Below are 20079 nucleotides of genomic sequence, written 5' to 3' on the forward strand. Positions count from 1 at the left end.
TTTTTACACCATGCGCATGCTTCCATTATTACGACTTTAGTCAGAAGTGGTCAGGATTGCTGACGCTGCTTTAGAAAAGGAATCTCCCAATATATAATCTCGGGGAGGAAGCATAAGAAAGGGACAAAACGCAATAGGGGCCAGGTCACATGACGCAACTGTACTAACTCGCCCAGCTTTCAATTCTGCTTGGAAATCTATTATATACTCGAACAGGCATATTTGAATTGGGTGCGAACACAGCATACGAACTCTCCCCGTATACTAGGCGGCGCCACTGTATAACAAATTCAAAGAGGAATAACCCGCTCGGGTTTATTTCAGAGTCGTACGGAAAGCGAGCTCGACGTAGCAAAATGTAAGTCCAATCTAGTCTTGAGAGTTGTCACGAAGCATACACCAGCAGTTTAATATGAGAGCACATTTTATACGCGTGAGTCCACTTGTAGTCAGTATTTCTCGGAGCGCATGAAGCAAGAATCGTGAACGCCTGAGAGCTACAGCTCAGCAGGCCCAGCGTGCCAGCGTAGATGATACTGCGCATGTGCGGTACGCTAGGGCGCTCAGCGCTTTTACGGAGCTCACTCGCTGGTATCCTCGCCCCGGCGGAGCGCGCGCAGCGGACCAGCGTTTCTTGGGAAAAGAATGGCGACCATGCGCACGAACAGCCCTGGCACCTCGTCGGGGTCGTGTTCAGACACGACGCTGGCTCGCCTACAGTCGAAAAAGCCTTGGAGGTGTTTCACCACTGAATAAGACCTCTGTATGCTACAAGAGGTTTCAGCAACGATGCCGTTTTGGTGCAATTTCAAGTGCATGACCGCAATCGAAAACCTGACGCATGGGCTTGGCCGCGAGCTGACGCTTCGTAACAGTAACTCCAACCTTTTTCAACAGGTGGCGCAACAAAGCGCTCCGTTTTAAGGTCCCTTAATTTGAAAGTAGCGCCACCCTTTGGAACTCTGCCGCCGCCGCATGACCTCCTCGCCCCTTACGTCTCCCGTCCACGGGGAACTAGTTATGCGCCCGGTTTTCTGCACGACTATTTCGTCTCCTTGCCGTTGCCCTTGGAAACGCGTGGATCTGGCGCTTTGCTTGTGTTTTTCTTTTTCATTGGCGCCATTTTTCTCCTTAGCTCTACTGGCCCGGCGCAGCGAACGTTGCACGCTGTGTTTCCCGAGGTGTTGTGTTGGCGCTGTGCGGTGCTGTAGCGCCAGATAACTGCAGCACGAAACCTGAAGATGGTTACGTAGTTTTTTTTAATAATACTACAAAGAAAGCATGACGGCTTGTGCAAGAAGCAGTGGATGCACGACATTCACCAAAATAGATTTGTTCCGACAAAGAACAGTGTTGTTTGCAGGTAAGCTGCCTTTCTCATTGCTCTTATCAAATCAATTCATAACGCTTTATTATATTTTTAATTCTTTCAGCCTGCTCACCAGTGTTTTGGCTGCGATAATTTGCATATTGCTTAAAAATGGGGTTGTCCTCAGTATGCTGAATGTTCTTCTGGGACTCGTCACCTCGCACGTTGTCAACAGTTATTCAGTCGGAAATGCGGCACTGCAGGTTCTGCTTTCCGTTGTCAACAACTATGTGCGAAAATACAGCCTCTCGATCGCACTTTTCAAGAAGGCTAGGATCCGTTGCCTATTTTACTGATAACCGAAATAGCACGTTGTAGCGGAGCTCTTTCCAGCTTACTTCGATGTGTGCGTCAGTTACTTAGATACAATAAATGTAGGTGCTGAAAAAAATAAGGGCGAAAATTCCCGTGGAATTGCGGGTGATGAGCGTTAGCTAGTCTAGATTATGTTTTTAATGCGTAAACATTCTTTGGCGAGTATACCCTAGCCCCTCGAAAAATGTAGTGCCTTCTATCTGCACAAAAATGCATAATTTGCAAACCTATGACATTTAATTGCTATAATAGTGTAAGTGTATATGATTGGTAGCTTTATAAGAGATACGGAACAATTTATACCCCCCAGAAAATCAACAGAAAGTGAATGCCCATGGAGATACACAGGGCTCCTTAGAATATGCAGGGGGAAGCTTGTAGTAGGGGTGGGCCAACTGACATTTGGCGATGGGTCAACATGAAATTTGGAGGTCCGCCAACTGAAATATGGAGGTGGCCCAGCCTACATTTGGGGGTATGCTTACGCATACTTAGGCAGCTGCAATAGAGTTCCGGCATTATTTTTCAGTTCTTGAATTTCCTTTGAATTGAACTGCCAGGCATGCACGAGTGGGTGACAATTATTATTTGCTTTTCTCACGGGTGTACGGGCAACGTGCAGGCGGTATTCACATGATCGCGCACGCTTTCTCGCATTGAAACTGCGCAACCGTTCTATCCAGTTTAGAGAACACAGCGCAATGGCTACTTTCACATTAAGACAAACACATGGACGGACGATGCTCTCGGGACTAATTCCTTACACGAAGGCATGCTGAATGTAATACATGCAGTGCACATGGGCGCACAAGCAAGAAAAAAGCCAAACACAAAGAGACAAGGAATGCTCGATCAGATACTCAAAATGAAGCGTCTTATCACGTGCAAGAAAAAAATGTGTGGAGTATAGAACTCGCCTCAAAGTTCCGTTTACATAAGTCGGCCGCATTCATACGGCTTTAAGAAGGAACCAACCTCCTCATTAACGTTGCCTTCAGCATTCTCGATGCTGTTATCCCCATTTTTCAAAATTCTCTGCACCGATGGTGGTGCAACTGGTCCGAAATCATGCGCCTCTATCGGATGCTGCGGCCCGTACACGGGAGCCAAGGAGAAAGAGTGCGCCGGGCGCGCAGCTTGGGCATGAGGAGAATCGAGGAGGAAAGCGCCGCGGGGAGGAGAGTGTCGCTACTTTCAAATAAAAAAGGGGTTTTAGTTTTACTCCGCTCGTGCGAGGGAGGGATCGCTGAGCTAAGCCTCTTCCTTTTTTCATGTGGTGCGCTACTGGGCCCGCTGGCCTGTAAACCCGCTGAGCATGGGCCTAAATTTTTCTCTTCAAGGCCAGCTGAACTATTGCGGGCCAGTATAGAAGCCATTATGCCTTGTCTCCCTTACCCCCACAAGGCTTTGAAAGTGAAGGAAAGAGAAACGCAGAAAATGGAGGCGGAGAATGCGAGAAAAATAATTAATTTATTTGTCACGTAGGGAGATAATGCTGCACGCATGTCCATATACAGCCTCCGTGCTGTAGGAGGCATGGTGTAGAGAGTCTGAAACATCGGGTCTATTTTCTCGTGTGTAGCCTCGAACAGATCAGCGCACCACTCGTAGAGTTCCAGTTCCAGATTACTGTGAAACCGGATAACAGACCGTCGTATGCGGTGAAACAAATACGCACATATTCAGCGCATTCCCCGTTCCTAAACACAGGCGCTTGGATGCACTGTTGTAATTTTCGTGGCTTTCAAAAAACGAATAACCACTTGGAGAGTTTTTTGAAAGCATATTCCGTGTGGGCATTGCATGGTTCCGTCACGTCCACCGCTTACCTATATCCATAAAGTAAAACTGCACAATCAGTGCCTTCTACTAGTATACATAACAAAACATGCGAAACTAGGATGATAGCACAGGAACTAAGGACCGTGCAGTGAGTGTTGCAACGAAAAATGAAAAATAAATACCGAAAACAAAGGAACAAGCACAAGCGAACAAGAAAGCAATGAGATGGGGAAGAAAAATGGTGTAATTGGTGTTCTAGCTGATATTAAGGCAAAGCTGACGCTATACAGGTTATGTAATGTAACAAACAACCAATGTTGCAGTATGTGCCAATGGAAAGGAACTGCAGTCGGGGATGGTAGGTGTACGTTGCCATTGGCAAAGGCGGCATTGCGGTCGCAAAATTTGCAGACTTTGAACGAGGCCGTCTAATTTACGAAGATAGATGTACGAAGATGCATTCGTTTGCCAGAACAAAAGGTATACTTTTGTACAAAACGGATTATGAATGTCTTCACTTTTATAATTGACGTCGCTAACATGCACATGCGATGCAGTAGTATACCAGTTTATCTTTATTAAATGTGAACATATGTTTTCTTTTAGAATGTATTTAATGAGTCAATATTCAATCAGTATTTGCTCTTTCAGGGTAGCGGACACTACATTGGAGAGGAGTCGTCGCAGTCTGTTCGCTAATCAGATCATTGAGGTCCAAGACAACTCTGCCCTCCATATTTATTTGATGTTTGGTTCAAATCTATACTTTGATACACAACTGCATTGTTAAGGTTAAGTGAGTTTCACTTTGTTATTTCGAGATTTACAATGGTATACTTTATAAGGTACGCCGGGCTTTTACCGGAAGGAAAACGAGATATAGGTCCTCGAAAGTATTTTGTACCTCGGAACTAAAACTAAATGATTACAATGAAGAGCCACAGCCCACAATACGCATGTCCAGTTAACTTTCTCAAGGCAAAATTAGCATTTTAGCGGCAATTATGTTTCGTTAAGCTAGTATTTTTACTGTTCAATTGAAGTGACATAAAAAATGATTCTGCGGTTTTACGTGCCAAAACCATGACTTGATTATGAGGCACGTCGTAGTTTGGGACTCTGGATTTCAACCACCACGGGAATCTGCCCCGTGCCCCCAATGCTCGGGACACGGGCTTTTCTGCATTCTGCCCCCATCGAAATGCAGGCGCTGCGATTTGATCCCGCGACCTCGTGCGTAGGAGCGCAACACCCTAGCCACTTAGCCACTGCCGCGAGTGAAGTCGCACGTGACTGAGGCAGCTAAGGGGGAAGGGCCCCGGTGTTGCTTTCCGAGACGCGCGCCGTGTTAAACACAACTGAGTAAAACATCATGTTTTCTTTATTTATTTATTTAGAAATACAAAGCTTCCTGTACTTTAGAGATTATACTAGCCGAAGTGGACATAAAAACAGGCTGACAATTATCTCAACAATGCAGGAGGTTCTTTAATATCGCCTAATTTGCTTTTGCTTCCTTCGACTTTTTTTTAACTTGATGATTGCATTGCTGGCGTTAAAATGAGTACGTAAAAAACTAATGAAGAAATCCTGCTCAATTAGCGAACATAGGGCGCAGCTACGCGAACCAACAGTGGCCGCCGTGCTGAAACAATGAATATAGACGACAGCATCATTACCTCAGGTAAACTTTTTTTTTAAATTGTTCACATAAGTATAGCTCACCCGCACATAGTTCCCATGTCGACATCGATTGCTTCGTCGTCATGGTGCGACATACTAAAGCAGCGTCCATAGCAAGTGACATTGAAGCTTAAGTCTAGCAAAGAACGCTCCCAAAAGGCGCTCACCGTCCACTTAATCCACTCTGGAATGTCGATGAGGGACTCGATGGTGTCTGCACCCATGTAGCTGCGAAAGACAATGTTTAAATGCTTATTTCCATTCTAGCCTAAATAATCATGTCTCACTGAAACTGAGGCGAGGCTCACACGTCTCATGTATTTAGCCGAGCTAATGAATAACCCAGTGAGCGATCGGGAGCAGTCATAAACTATTTTTGTTTTCTTTATTGGAAGATTCCAGTCTGATTGCATGCGAAACAAAGGTGCCGAAAGACACAAGGAATAGAGGGTGCGGAAGGACAGTGTTATGCCTAATTACGCAACTAATTTAACCTCGAAAAGTATCGATTTCTTCATCGGCTTCAGTATAAATAATTCTAGGCTGTGCAAATGCGCAGGAGAGAACAAAAAATGTGAACAGTCAATCCTAACTTGGGCAGCGTAAAAACAAAAACAACAACAAAACTACAAAAGGGGCATTTAACACGTTCCTACATCAAAAGAGAGTTTTTCTATTGACATGCGACAAGTGTGTTCTCAGTTTTATTAGCTGAGCATATATCTGCAGTAAGAAGAATCTTGAACCTCGTTTCCTATACTTGTCATAGCCGTACAAGCAAAAGATGGACAATCCCGCGTGCTACGTATCCGCGATTACGTTCGTAGTTCGCGTTGAATGTCGGGATACGGTCGGAGCCACGTTGAACGCGGCGATCGCACTTCTTTCGCGTATCCAGCGTACTCACACTTTCTTGTCGAACGGGTATTGCAGCGCGGCCAGGAGCGTCATCATCGTGCTCTTCTGGATCATCCCCTCCCGGTACTGCCTCGAGTAGCTCACCTGCGCCGGGGCCCGATCGATGCGAGCATAATCATTGTGCAAGTTGACGCGCCGCGGTGGAACAGAATTACCACGTACGGGAAGGCCCCACACACCTGCTCAATCCTTAGGACGTTCTCAACGGCAAAGTGTTCCGCTTGAATCTGAGACTCCCGCTCGCTAGGCCTACGCTTCATGGAGACGTCGAACTGCGCAGTAAAAAGCAAGAAGAGTCAGAGCGCTTCAGCGAAGTAGACATCACGAACACTTACGGGCCGCTTATTCGCCAATGACTGCCTACGTACTCCATAATTTTTTGTCGTGCAAAATCAGCTTGCACGGAAATCCTCACTAGAAGCTGCTAGCAATTAAAGCGTTAGGAGGAAGTCCGGAATTTATCCTATAGAAAACAGTCTAGAAAAGTGTTACGGAAAATGAATGTGCTTCTTTTTTAGTGTAACATTAATGGAAAGCCAGTTATACGTACGACTCTCTTTGAATGTTTTGGTGATACTATTTCGAATAATATACGTTGGAAGATGTCTTATAAGCTAATATATGCAATGCAGTGAAGACGGAGCTGTGCCCTCCACAACTTTAAACCTCGCACCTTCGGGTCTCAAATTAGCTGTACCCTTACCGTTAGCTCGATAGGCATTAGAATACGCTAGCGTAGTGAGGGATCCATTCAGAACGGACCAAGTAAACGAACTAGAAACAATGCAGAAGCATGCGGTAAGGTTTAATTCATCAAAATGTTTGACGAATTCAGCAACCGAAATTCTAAGTTACCTAAACTTGCCACCACTCCCACAGCGAAGAAAGGTAGCTCTAGATTAAAACTTCTTTTCTCGGTGTGCCGTGCTGCTTTAACTTTAACTCGCAAAGGTACTTATAAAATGAATGTCGCATTCCGTTAGGTCATGCCACATCGATTAATTTATGCCTATACCAGCAAGAATAGCTCTTCCTTTATTTTCTTCTTTGAAATAAACAGAAACCTGAGATGCTTTTAAGTATATTCTGTTTTCAAAAACAGTTTTATTATTAGGCTGCCGCATGTTGTAATTTAAAGACATTCTCCAGAGCAATTTGAAAAAAATGGAACTGGCGCACTATACAGCAACTGAAACATAACTCTAGCATTGTGTTTTAAAAGAGGAGGAGGAGGAGGAATAAACTTTTATTTGGAAACAGTATTCCGGGGTAAGCCCTGGTTCAACTCTCGGTGGGAGGTCTCCTCATTCCAGGAACCCTCTGGCCTTCGCTGCTTCCTTGGCCCTGGCAACGAGACGTCGTTGTTGTTCCAGGTCCTCGGAGACTAGCTTGGCCTCCCTCGTTTCCATGAGGTCTTCGCTTTGCCTGGCGTTGCAACAGTCTCTCGGTGAAGGCAATGCGTCTTTGTCTAAATGCCATGGACATTCGATGATCAGGTGCGCTAAGGTGTCCGGTACGCCGCACATTGGGCAGTGGTATCCTTGTAGCGTTGGGTACAGTCTATGCATGATGATTCCGTGGATATAAGTATTACTTTGCAGTCTTCTGAGTGTAGTGCTTTCTTCTTTGTTGAGCTTTGGGTGAGGTGGTGGGTACACCCTGCGTTCCAGCCTGTGATGTTGAAGGATCCCTGAGTACGTGATGGGTGCGGTCTCTGCCTCCGCTGGCGCAGATCGGGCGTCTCGAGAGTAGGAAGGGTTGGACCGGCAGGTGTGGCCTCGGGCCGCGGTGTGTGCCGCTTCGTTTCCCTCCAGCCCCTCGTGCCCAGGAACCCATGTCACGCAGGTGTAGGGGATCGGAGTACTGCGGTGCTTCAATAGCTTCAGTGCTTGTGTTGACACGCGACCCTTAGCGTAGTTTCTGACGGATGCTTGAGAATCGGAGAAGATGACAGCTGCGTCCTTGCACGTGGTAGTCGCTAGGGCGATCGCTGTCTCTTCTGCAGTCTCGGGGTTTTGTGCACGAACTGTGGCAGACGCTAGCCCTCTGCCCTGAGAATCTACGACGCTCAGGGCGTAAGCGTTTCTTTGCGGGTATTTGGCTGCGTCGGTGTATCTGGCGTCCGGATCTTGCCTGTGTCTTCGCCGTAGAGCGTCCACTTGGGCTTGTCTTCTTTCCTTGTGGTACGTGGGGTGCATGTTGCGTGTAATTGGGGCTATGCACAGGGATTCGCGGAGGTTTGCAGGAATTTTTTTTTTCGGGTCGTGGTGGCTACAAAGGTTTCACCGTAGCTCAAAAAAAAAGAAATACTTTTTTTATGTGGTGTTTTTCTTTTTTTATATATATTTCCCTCTTCGATGCCATAAACATTCGTAATGTAAGCCTTTATTTTTGGCGGGGTGAGGGGTAGGTAGGGGGAGGGGAGGATTGCATTGTCTTGTTCGTGAGAAAAATTTCGTGTGAGCATTTATGTGCATGAGTCTATTGTTAAATCTGCGTGCTAAACTGTACTGTTATACTTATTATTATCCGAATGTACGAGCAGTAGCTCAACATCAATGCTAAAGTTGAATATGCGTTGTTCCACCCTGTATCGGGCTTCGGGCAAAGAGTATAAAATTAAAATAAATAAAAATAATTCTTCAAGCGACATGCCATCGCAGAATGTAGAGCTGATCGCTAAAATTCAGACGAAGGGAAACCGCGCAAACCTTAAATTTACACGCGGCTTTGAGACATAATCTTGCAGGAATAAGGATTATTGTTGCAGCTTTCTAGATCAGTAGAGTTGAAGAAAGAAATTAACACAGGAGACAAGAAACCAGACGCAGACAAGCGCTAACTTCCAATCATGTTATTCAGAGAAATTACACGTACAATTGGTTGCATGAAAAAACTAAAAAGAAACATGAAAAGCAAGAAGAAACAACGGGAAGTGGAACACGACTCCGCAGCCGACTTTCGAAAAATATCGGCAATGTACTCTCCCCTGCGATCGCACACGAGAAATCTTCGAAGCTGAAGAAAGATTCAATGCACGCACGGTTTGTGAACAAGTGGCGCGTCGTCGCATCTTTTGCCGAAAGAAGTGACTTTCTCAAGTGCTGCCCAGCACTGCTGAATTGTGCACACCTCTCGTTGTTTCTTATAGCTTTTCATGTTTTAATTACTTTTTTTTCCATACGACATCAGTGTACACATGCGTGTTCTTTTCTTTTACCAACTAGCGTGCTCCGCAGCCTTGCTAAATTTCCTGCCTAGATAAGTATAAACTGCCCATCTGGGGACAGTGTAAACTACGGCACGGGTCAACGCGTCCGTAAGCCAACGTTTTCAGGCGCCTGAAAGATTAACCACGAGAGCTAGCGCACCGTGATTCTGGCAGACCTTTTTATTAGTTGCACACAAACCGCGTACATTGGTAAACAGACGTGAACTCTGCTCGTTGTTTAATAGTACACAGAAAACGTCGCGTTCGCTGTCGAGTGCATACCCAAGGTTTCGGCGCGGAATCAAACGGGTTGGCGATCACCGTGCGCCGCATCACCCACTTCCAGTCGACCGGCAAAAAGTAGGAGTCCTTATTTTGCATTCGGCTCGACATCACCACGTGGTCCCGCAGGTAAGTCACGGCGCTTGTCATTGTCCGCTTCTCTATTTCGGACACCTCCAGCACTCCTGCAAGTAACAAATACGACTTGGGCAATTTTTTTTTTCTTTTGCTTAAGTAACGCGAGGGCACGGTACGATAAACACAACGCATCATTAACGCAGCAACTTTTAGCTGAAGTTTGGTAATATTGTCAGATGTACGTTGTTCATGTTTTCCAACTGATCGCTTTTTTTTTTTTTACCGCCTCACCAGTGCTACGAAGCCATCGGTCGGAGCGAGACGCGCTTTCCTGTAGCAGAACTTTTTCAGTTGTTGTTGTTGTCGATCTAGCGAAAGGGTCCTTGTCTAATCGAATGGAGTGCGGCGCTAAAGCAAAACACGCGTGTACCGTTTATAGCTTACATGAACACCAACGATTACGCTTAAATGAACCACGAGTCGTATGCGACAGCAGACCCGGGGAATCAGATTTCGACGATTGACGACTGTGCTCATGCTGTCATTGTGCTTGAGTGTTATTTTCTTTTCTTTTTTCTTTGGGGGGGGGGGGGGGGGGTACAACATCGCGTAGAAAAGATTTAGTTTTGTGACTTTGCAGTTTGGCTACTGTCTGGTTCTTCACCGTCCCTACAACTGAACAATATACAGGGTGTTACAGCTAACTTTAGCCAGAGTTTAAAGATATGCCGATGCAGTTTAAGACGACGCAACCAAATGCAAGTTGCTCATTCTTGTATGTAGTGTGTCACGCTATTTATTGTATTTTGCTTAATTAGATAATTAGTCAATATTATTTAGCCAACTTCTGAACCAACGAAGCTACGAAAAACATTGCAATTAGAAAGTTGCAGTGTGGTTTGCAAAACGTTCCAATAAACAGTTTCTGTATTCTGTATCTATTAAGTATTAGTGTTCTTCAGCTTACTGTGGATGCCCACGAAATATATATTAAAAAACGACCACGTGACATGCCCGCTTACGCGTCGTGATTTCAGTGCTCCCAAGCGTTCCGCACACAAACGAACATGGCATTTAGCCGGGTGTGCTGCCACTGCATCATGTTATCGCTACCATGAACCGCCGCGAGGGAGGCACATCCTCGGCGTAAAACGCACAGCCAATGCCTTCTTCACTGCCTTGTCGCCCTTTAAAGCGGCAGCACGCCCTACTAGATGCTATGTTCGTTTGTACGCGGACACTTTGGGAGCGTTGCAATCACGGTGCGCAAGCGGGTATGTCACGTTGCATTTTTTTTTCACGTGCATCCGCAGTAAGGTGAAAACACTAATAATTATTAGATAGAAAGTTAGAAACTGTCTAATGGGACGTTTCACAAACCGCTCTACAATCTTTCTAGTTGGAATTATTCGCCTAACTTCGTTGCTTCAGAAGTTGGTTAATACATCATGATCATCAGCCCATTTTATGTCCACTGCAGGACAAAGGCCTCTCCCTGCGATCTCAAGTTACCCCTGTCCTGCGCCAACCGATTCCAACTAGCGCCCGCAAATTTCCTAATTTCATCGCCCCACCTAGTCTTTTGTCGTCCTCGATTACGTTTTCCTTCTCTTGGTACCCATTCTGTAACACTAATGGTCCAACGGTTAGATAACCTTTGGACCATTACCTGCGCATTACATGACCTGCCCAGCTCCATTTTTGGCTTTTAATGTCAATTGCAAAATTGGCTATACCCGTTTGCTCTCTGATCCTAACCGCTCTCTTTCTGTCTCTTGCCTACCATTTTCGTTCCATCACTCTTTGCGCGGTCCTTAACTTGTTCTCAAGCTTCTTTGTCAGTCTCCAAGTCTGTGCCCCATATGTCAGCCCCGGTAAAATGCGCTATTGTACACCTTTCTTTTCAATGATAATGGTAAGCTTCAAGTCAGGAGCTGACAATGTCTGCCGTATGTGATCCAACCTATTTTTATTCTTCTACGAATTTCCTTCTCATGATCAGGGTTCCCTGCGATTAATTGGCCTAGGTAAACGTACTCCTTCACAGACTTTAAAGGCTGACAGGCGATACTCAACTCTTGTTCCCTTGCCCAGCTATTGATCATTATCTTTGTCTCTGCATAATAGTATTCAACCACACTTCAACACTCTCTCTGTTAAGGTCCTCAATCATTTGTTGTAACTCGTCGGCAGTATTGCTGAATAGAATGTCATCGGCAAACCGGAGGTTGCTGAGACATTCGCCGTCGATCTTTGCTCCTAAGCCTTCCCAGTTTAATAGCTTGAATACTTCTAAGCACGCAGCGAATAGCATTGGAGAGATTGTGTCTCCTTGTCTGACCCCTTTGTTTATAGGTATCTTCTCACTTTTCTTGTGCAGAATTAAGGTAGCTGTGGAATCTCCGTAGATATTTTCCAAGATATTTACATTGGCGGTCTGCATTCCTTGATTACGTAATGCTTTATCACTGCTGGTATCTCTGCTGAATCTAATACCATTTCGTAATCTACGAAAGCCATATAGAGAGGCTGATTGTACTCTGCGGATTTCTCGATTACCTGAATAACGACATGGATATGATCCATTGTAGAGTATCTCTTCCTGAATCCAGCCTGTTCCCTTGTATGGCTAAAGTCCGGTGTTACCCTTAATTAACCTTGACTAATTACCTAATTAAGCAAAATACAAATTTAGCGTGCCACACTACATACAAAGGTGAGCAACGTACATTTGGCCACGTCGTTTTAGAGTGCATCGGCATGTTTTTAAACTCTGGCTAAAGTTTGCTGATATACCCCGTATATTAAAGAAGACGTGCGTGTAAAGCCTTGATTCCGCGAGTACGGTGTCCTGTCCGCTGACACCTGCAGAACAACAAAATATATTTTGAAGCTAAGTACGGGGCAGTTCAGTTGCGGAATGGAAAATGAGGGGGGGTGGGTGGCGTAAGTCCAACGGAGATGAAGACATGAAAGCAGCAGTATGTGCTTGAGGGCGAAAAAGATCATTTCATATTTTAGTCGAGATGAAGAGGACGGAGTCGAGATGAACACGTATGTGGTGCAATGCGTAGAACAGGTAATTGGTATTGCATTCGAGCAACACAATTACTGTAAATGGAAGATATCGATAGCTGGAGGAAGGCATGCATCGGGCTCCATGCTGCAACCTACGTTTCGACACAAATGGACTTGTCTTTCCTGGGGCAGTGATAAAGGCAACTGCCTTCAATGAAACGTTTGTTCCATCCTTACAGACACCTTAGTCGACCCGTGTCGACCGTTCACTATCGATCGCGTTCCTGTGAACGTCTGTCTTTAATCGAAGAGAAGCACAATGAAGTGTGGTAGGGTGCTAAGTTAGTGATAGAATTAGGAAATCTGTAGGTATGTGATGAATGTTGGCTGACGCAGAAAATGGCAACTGGAGACGGCTGGGAGAAACCTTTCTCCTGGATAGATAATGAGCGTTGGCTGACTTAAAAAATGGCAACTGGAGATGGCTTTGAAAGAAGGTTCATCCTAGATATGATTCTAATGGGCTCATGTGGTGATAAATATTTTACGGCGCTGTGAGCACAGCAACGATGACGCCTTCCATCAGGTCTCTGAAAAATGCAACCCATGATTTCCGGGCTAGACCATCTTCCATCTTCGTTGGTTTGCGAAACGTTGCGTGTAAGTTGTTAAAAAATATTCATTCGTCTCTCTACCTGAGACAATATCATCAGTGACTAACAATATTGTCCATAGAACGTTTTATTGTTAGCCTTACTGCCGTCGTTGTGAGTTCTTGCCCAAATATTTGATGACCTAGATAACACAAGCGAATCCATGTTCTGCTGAGTGTGCACATGTTTACATTCACTAGAACGTAGTACTTCCCATGAAGCTTATGGTGGTACACATTAACCCAGTTGGTTAACCGCACAGAGTACGTTACAAGAAAAAAATGTACCATGCGCAGCACATCTTCTCTCTTAAAGAAGTAAATGGTGCCTTTGTTAAGAGGAAGCTTTCGCTCGAGCCCAACTCCGATGCTGCCTATTAAGTGCACGTAAAACGCAGAAACGCTTTTCTGAGGTAACCATGGGGCCAAAAATTAATGAAGTTTGTTGCATTTGAGAGTGAAAGGTAAATTACAATGATTGTTCGGAGCAGTATTTCGATTTAGGACCTGAAATTTTTAATGGTATTTTCCAAATTTAGTAAGTTTGAAAAAATAAACACAATGTTTACAAATTCGTAGCTCTGCACTTTAACCAGATGTCGTACTTCTGTAAACTGTAATAATTAGAGCATTCAAAGCGGACAAATATAAATTTATGACATCGTTTACAAGGGTATCACAAAGGTTCTAGTCACAAATTAGAAGCCCACTACTATTACTGTACTATTAGGTGCAATTTACAGAATTGTGATATTTTTTCATTGCTGAGTTAGAGTTGTAAACTTGATAGTTTCGTTTTCTGAAAAGTGAATTTGTCAATCTTCATTTAAAAAATTCACAACCGAATTCGAGAATTTCCAAACAGCATTCATTAGATTCAAATACTTCAAATCTCATCAAATTTTGCGCAGTGGTTGACGAGAAAAACTATTTCTCTTTTCCTATGAATTTAAGGAGGCCCGGAGCTAAAGCTTCCTCTTAATATTGTAATTCTTTTCCTGCCATCTGCACCAATAACCACGGTATTCCGAAACCATCTAGCCCCTTTTATTACACTCTTAACACATCTTACCAAAGATCTTGAAGATGTACTCCAACAGCGTGACGTTAATGAGTTGGGTCAGGACAATGTCGCAGACAATGTTTGGGAACGTCTGAAAAGACAGCAAGAATGGGTATCCGGTGATGAAGAGCAAGTCAGGCGCTCCCAATCTTGCGTTGCATAAGTGTAAGATTAAGTGTAAGTGCACAAGTGTACCTTGTGTCCCCGCTATCAAAGAGCGTGTGAAACGCCGAAATGCTCTCAATAAAAAAAGACGAAGGAAAAGAGAGAAACCAACCCGCTTAACTGGTTTTAATCAAAGCCACGGCGTTTAAAAAAAAAGAAAGAGCGAATGCGGTGGTCTCTTGCATCAAATTTTCATCTTAACCGTCACCTCGTTACCAGAGTTCCCCGCAGATAAAACGAGACAAAGATATAACGATTCAGACCTATAACGTCTCCTAACTCCCTTTGAAAAAAAAGAAAGAAAAACTTATCACAGTATAGTTAAACGCTATTCAAAGGTTTCAAGAAAAAAAAAGAACAAAGGGCAGTATATGCACTTCACATTGCTTGTAAATGTACAAAATAGTTTGTAAATGAGGCTTTTGAGGAATGGACACGAAACGATACGACAGTATTTAAATTTTTTTCGGTTTTGTCAGCTTTTTCTGGTAAAACGCTTGAAAGTTTCTATAAGATTATCTTCGGAGCCATCGTTTCCGCAAGGGCACTTGTCATCGGTGGTGCCCTCATGAGGACAAGTTTCCTTGTTCAAACGTTGGTCTCTGGGACAAGCCTTCTTGGATCACGGTCTGTGTGCTTCAAGTTCACACCTTTCTGTAGGCAATTCTGTCTGGTTTATGACGTCATCTCGGGTTTTAAATATCTCCACTGTCTGTGAAATCAATTCACTTCGTGCCTACTGAGAGTGTTTCTGCCTTCAGCGAGCATTCTCTAGAGAAAGAAACCCACCTCGCAATCCACCGTGGTTGCTCAGTGGCTATGGTGTTAGGCTGTTGAGCACAAGGTCGCGGGATTGAATCCCGGCCACCACGGCCGCATTTCGATGGGGGCGAAATGCGAAAACACCCGTATACTTAGATTTAGGTGCACGTTAAAGAACCCCAGGTGGTCGAAAGTTCCTGAGACCTCCACTACGGCGTGCCTCATATTCAGAAAGTGGTTTTGGCACGTAAAACCCCATAATTTTTTAGCCAACCTCGCTATTTTGCAAACATGCGCAGGCGCTTACCCTGCCCACGTAGTCTACGTTGAGGGTCGACTGGTAGTGATAGAGGTAGGTGACGATGGTGATGTTGAGCGGCCCTTTGAGCCCCATCCATACCGTGACCACCGCTTGGCGCCAGGACACCGGGTAGCCAAACTGATCGAGTATGGGGAACATGGCCACTACCGAGAACAGCCGTGCCAGCGTGCGCACGCAGTAGGCGAGCGACACCTGCAGGTGGCCAGAAAGCCACTTCAACTGTCATGACTTATGGACTGCGGCCGCTCCCTCCCTGCGTTGGTCACCAAGCATTGATACGAAATGTTCCTTCAATAATTGTGGTTAAAACGTTTGACACATCTTTAAACTGATGGCTGTCGATGTTTTTTATGCGAAGCATATTACGAGAGCTCAACCCAGCTCCTCAGGCGCGGCGGTGTCGCCTTCAATACCACGTGACACCGTGACGTCACGACAGCGGAGAAACGGCGCTCCAACTCGCGCCGTCGCTCGCGGCATAGAGAAAGAAAAAAAAGTGCTCGCGGCGTCGCGGCGGTATATAAGCAGCTGCGCTTGCCTCTGCTAGACACTCACGAGGTGAGATGCCTCCTGGAGACAGAGCTGCTCGTTGGAATGAGAAGCGAAAGTTGCGGCATGCTACAGAGACTGTTTCTAGGAGGCTTTGCTACGGCGCAGCGACTACGCGCCCCGCATCGGACGCGGTGAGCGTCGAGCAACGCAGCGTTCGGCGCGACAACGAAATGTGCGCCTGAGCAAGCGCCGCACGCCTGAGCCGACGCCGACGACACCGGCTTTTCTGCGACACGAGCTCCTTAACGCTGTCGCGTTGAAATAAAGGCTAGTATGCTTCGCATCCTGGGCTTAACCTTAGCTAAGCCACAGCCAGTTTTTTTAACTTATGTTGCATTTTGCCTTCAAAATTTGTTCGAGGACTGGGGCTTTATTAATGAGGCTCTTGCAGTTTGTGTGTCGCCTGTTGCCTGTACTCTTTGCAGTAGGGGCAAGAACCCAGGCGCGTAGCACAGGGGTTAATCCCGTTGCGGTTCTGAGCTGAAGGTCGCGGGTGTGATACCGGCCGCAACAGCCGCGCAGTGCTAATCCCGCTCCAGGGACTGAATTCACAAAGCTTTTTTACAATTCGTGAGCGTGTTATTTTTAATAGCGAAGCTGTCCATGGCTACGCTCCGGAAAATCTGTGGCGGTGAACGGAAAACGCCTTGTGCAAAACCAACTTTCTAGCGAATGCCGTATAGCTCTCAGTGTAATGTGGGTATATTGGGAAAAAATCATACTGAAATTGGCCGCTAAAACGACTCTATCATTACGGCGAGCTTCATTTACTTGTCCTAGTTCATAGTGAAGTTGTAAACGTTACAGAAGTCTCGTCTGCTATCAATGCACGGGCATCAACGGAGGGAGCATGGTTACAGAAAACGGCCGTTACAATTGCTTTATCGAAACGATTCCGAAACAAATAGTATGCGAGTTAGCCGCGAAAACGACTCTAACGTTACTCCGAGTTTTATATCCTTTTCATCAGTACGTACTTCTCAGTGAAGTTGTAAATATTGACACGTGTACATATTTATCTTTATCGACTGACCATGTTTCACAGCCTAACAAATGTTATTGCACAGTGCAGGACGTGCCTGTATGTATGGGAAGGTTCTGGAATGTTATCGATGGTTCCATCCTGTCGGTCACCGAACCTTGTGCAATCTTACTGAATGTATGCGCGACGCGAATTGTGTAAAACTTTGCAGAAGACACGCGTGTTCCAGCGATTACTATGGAACATTTGACGACTGATGTGTTAAAACCAGCGCGCTTGACCCACTGATCAGATTTTAGACGGTCGCCGAGTGTGTTCGCCGCTGTCGCCGTTCTTTGAACGTAGCCTATTGTTGTGGGCACAGGTTCGCCTAATAAAAGTTAGTTGCGTCTTTCACAGTACTGCTACTATGTTCTTTATACGTCGCTACCACGTGACAATGTCGTGGATTTCCCGTCTGCTGTCAATACACGGGCTTCTATGGGAAGAAAACAGACAGCCCCATGTTTGTCGGTTAGAATAAAACTGTAGTCCTTCCACGTTCCATTTGGCTAATTAACTAGGAGATATGCTCAATCAAAAAAATGGCTGTGGCTTAGCTAAGGTTAAGCCCAGGATGCGAAGCATACTAGCCTTTATTTTAACGCGACAGCGTTAAGAAGCTCGTGTCGCAGAAAAGCCGGTGTCGTCGGCGTCGGCTCAGGCGTGCGGCGCTTGCTCAGGCGCACATTTCGTTGTCGCGCCGAACGCTGCGTTGCTCGACGCGCACCGCGTCCGATGCGGGGCGCGACGCCGCGAGCGACGGCGGGAGTTGGAGCGCCGGTTCTCCTCTGTCGTGACGTCACGGTGTCACGTGATTTCATGGTCACCGCCGCGCCTGAGGAGCTGGGTTGAGCCCTCGTAATATGCTTCGCATAACGTCGGCTCAGGCGTGCGGCGCTTGCTCAGGCGCACATTTCGTTGTCGCGCCGAACGCTGCGTTGCTCGACGCGCACCGCGTCCGATGCGGGGCGCGACGCCGCGAGCGACGGCGGGAGTTGGAGCGCCGGTTCTCCTCTGTCGTGACGTCACGGTGTCACGTGATTTCATGGTCACCGCCGCGCCTGAGGAGCTGGGTTGAGCCCTCGTAATATGCTTCGCATAAAAATTACAAACAACGTGCTTTGTTTCGTGCCTTTGCACTGCGCCCCGGTCGACGCACATCATCGCTCACGTCGAGGTCCGGTTTAACGGCAACCTGCGTCTAAACGGCGCTCAGTCGCAGCTGCGTCGACATCACCTGCGTCTTTAGAGCGGCGCCGTAAAAGCCCTTTGGTGGTAGCTCTGTGCATGTATGAGGTTACGTAGTGCGCGCCTGATATTTCTTTGTATTTCGCATGAATGACACCTACATAATTATATGTATAGTTACGTACCAACAAAACTCTATACTAACATAATTTTACCACCATATAGCACCTTCGCAGGTCAACCACCTTCACAGGTGGAATGGCTCCTCAATTTTTTTCCTCCATCGCATGAGACCCATCGCTAATAATGTGTTCGGTATCAGCATTGGCTCGCATTCACACTTACAATCAGTTAAATTGTAAGAGCTTTTGTGAATTTGTACCGGGAGTCTTTTACCGGGGCACCGCAAGTCTTTTACCGGGTTAACAGCAAACGCACGTAATCTTGACCGCCGTCGCGAACCGTCGTCAAAGCCCACACGGGGGCTAGGCTTTTGACGTCGGGGCAGCCGGCCATAAAGCCATGGCGAGTGCGCACCGGCGCTAAGCATATAAGATTAGGCAAGACGTTACTGCGGTCATCTTTTCCCGCCAGTTTCCGTTGTCCTCACTAAAAGATGTCTGAAAAAGTGCTGCAAATTCTGAACTAATAAGGATCGGCCCACCAGACTGCCACCTTTGATTACACTGCCATGAGAGATCGGTTTAACTTTTTTGACACTGCCTTACACATATGCCGAGGTCGCCTAATTTGATCCCGCGACCTTGCGCTTGGGAGCGCAACGCCAAAGCCATTGGGCAACAACGGCGGGTCAAAGTGTGCGTGTGTACATACGTGTACGTGTGTGTGTGTGGGTGCGTGTTATTGTGTGCATGTGTGTGTAAAAGGGGGGGAAGAGCCAGGAAAAGCTTCGCTCGAACGTGCAGGCCAGTGTAACACAGCGCGCAGGAGATTCACCGCCGACGCGTACCCGCGGGAGTGCGGCGTTCACGAAGAATATCAGCAGCAGCTCGCCAGTGTAGAGCGAGGACACGAAGAGCGACAGGAAGCCAGAGACGTCGTAGATGGTGGACCAGTACTTGTGCAGCAGACCCTCGAGCTCGGTGCAGGCAACGAGGCGGTGCGACGTCGTGACCAGCGTGAAGGCGACGACGCCGTCGACGCCCGACGTGCCCATCACCTCGAGCAGGCAGAAGGTGGCGTACGTCAGGCAAATGTGCAGGTACGTGTTGGTGCTCTGGCTCTGCGGGGCCACGCGCAGCGACCATATGGCCAAGACGCCCATCACGACGCCGCCCAAGGCACCGACCACGTGCGACAGAAGCAGGTGGTTCAGTATCGTCGCCAGGCCGTGTTTTCCCTGCGGACAGGTGGGTTTTTGAAACGGCTAACGCCAAGCGTAATGACTGAAAAAAACTTGCGACGTAAAGTACAGGGCCCGTATGGGAAGTATTCACATGACATCGTGCACGTAATTTTGTAGTCCCATTCCCAGCTTCCATTGTGCTGCTGGAGATAACGAGATAATAGTGCGATCTCGATGACGCCAGTCCATACCCACTCTAGCGTAGCGATTTCTTTGACTCCAACCTATTCCTTTTTATCATACACCGCTTACGTCTGTGAAAGTGTGGTGATAACGTAGAAGGAACGCTGCTCGAAGGGGCCAGCAAGGACAAAAATGAATATAGCGAT

General features: G+C 46.4%; 1 protein-coding gene across 3 annotated transcripts in view; it reads right to left on the reverse strand.

The window, feature by feature from the left end:
- Positions 1-20079, reverse strand: part of LOC135900134 (sperm-specific sodium:proton exchanger-like) — a 91354-nt gene that overhangs the window by 51056 nt on the left and 20219 nt on the right. For 2 of the 3 annotated variants that reach the window (XM_065429574.1, XM_065429573.1), the window contains exons 6-12: positions 19355-19744; positions 15606-15812; positions 14381-14462; positions 9561-9745; positions 6247-6339; positions 6057-6151; positions 5317-5377 (exon numbers count right to left, since the gene is read on the reverse strand). In XM_065429574.1, coding sequence (XP_065285646.1) covers positions 5317-5377; positions 6057-6151; positions 6247-6339; positions 9561-9745; positions 14381-14462; positions 15606-15812; positions 19355-19744 — 1113 coding nt within the window. The remainder of the gene's footprint in view (positions 1-5316; positions 5378-6056; positions 6152-6246; positions 6340-9560; positions 9746-14380; positions 14463-15605; positions 15813-19354; positions 19745-20079) is intronic. The other variant, XM_065429575.1, reaches the window with a different exon arrangement.

The sequence above is a fragment of the Dermacentor albipictus genome, chromosome 4 (genome assembly GCF_038994185.2).
Source record: "Dermacentor albipictus isolate Rhodes 1998 colony chromosome 4, USDA_Dalb.pri_finalv2, whole genome shotgun sequence".
NCBI lineage: Eukaryota > Metazoa > Arthropoda > Arachnida > Ixodida > Ixodidae > Dermacentor > Dermacentor albipictus.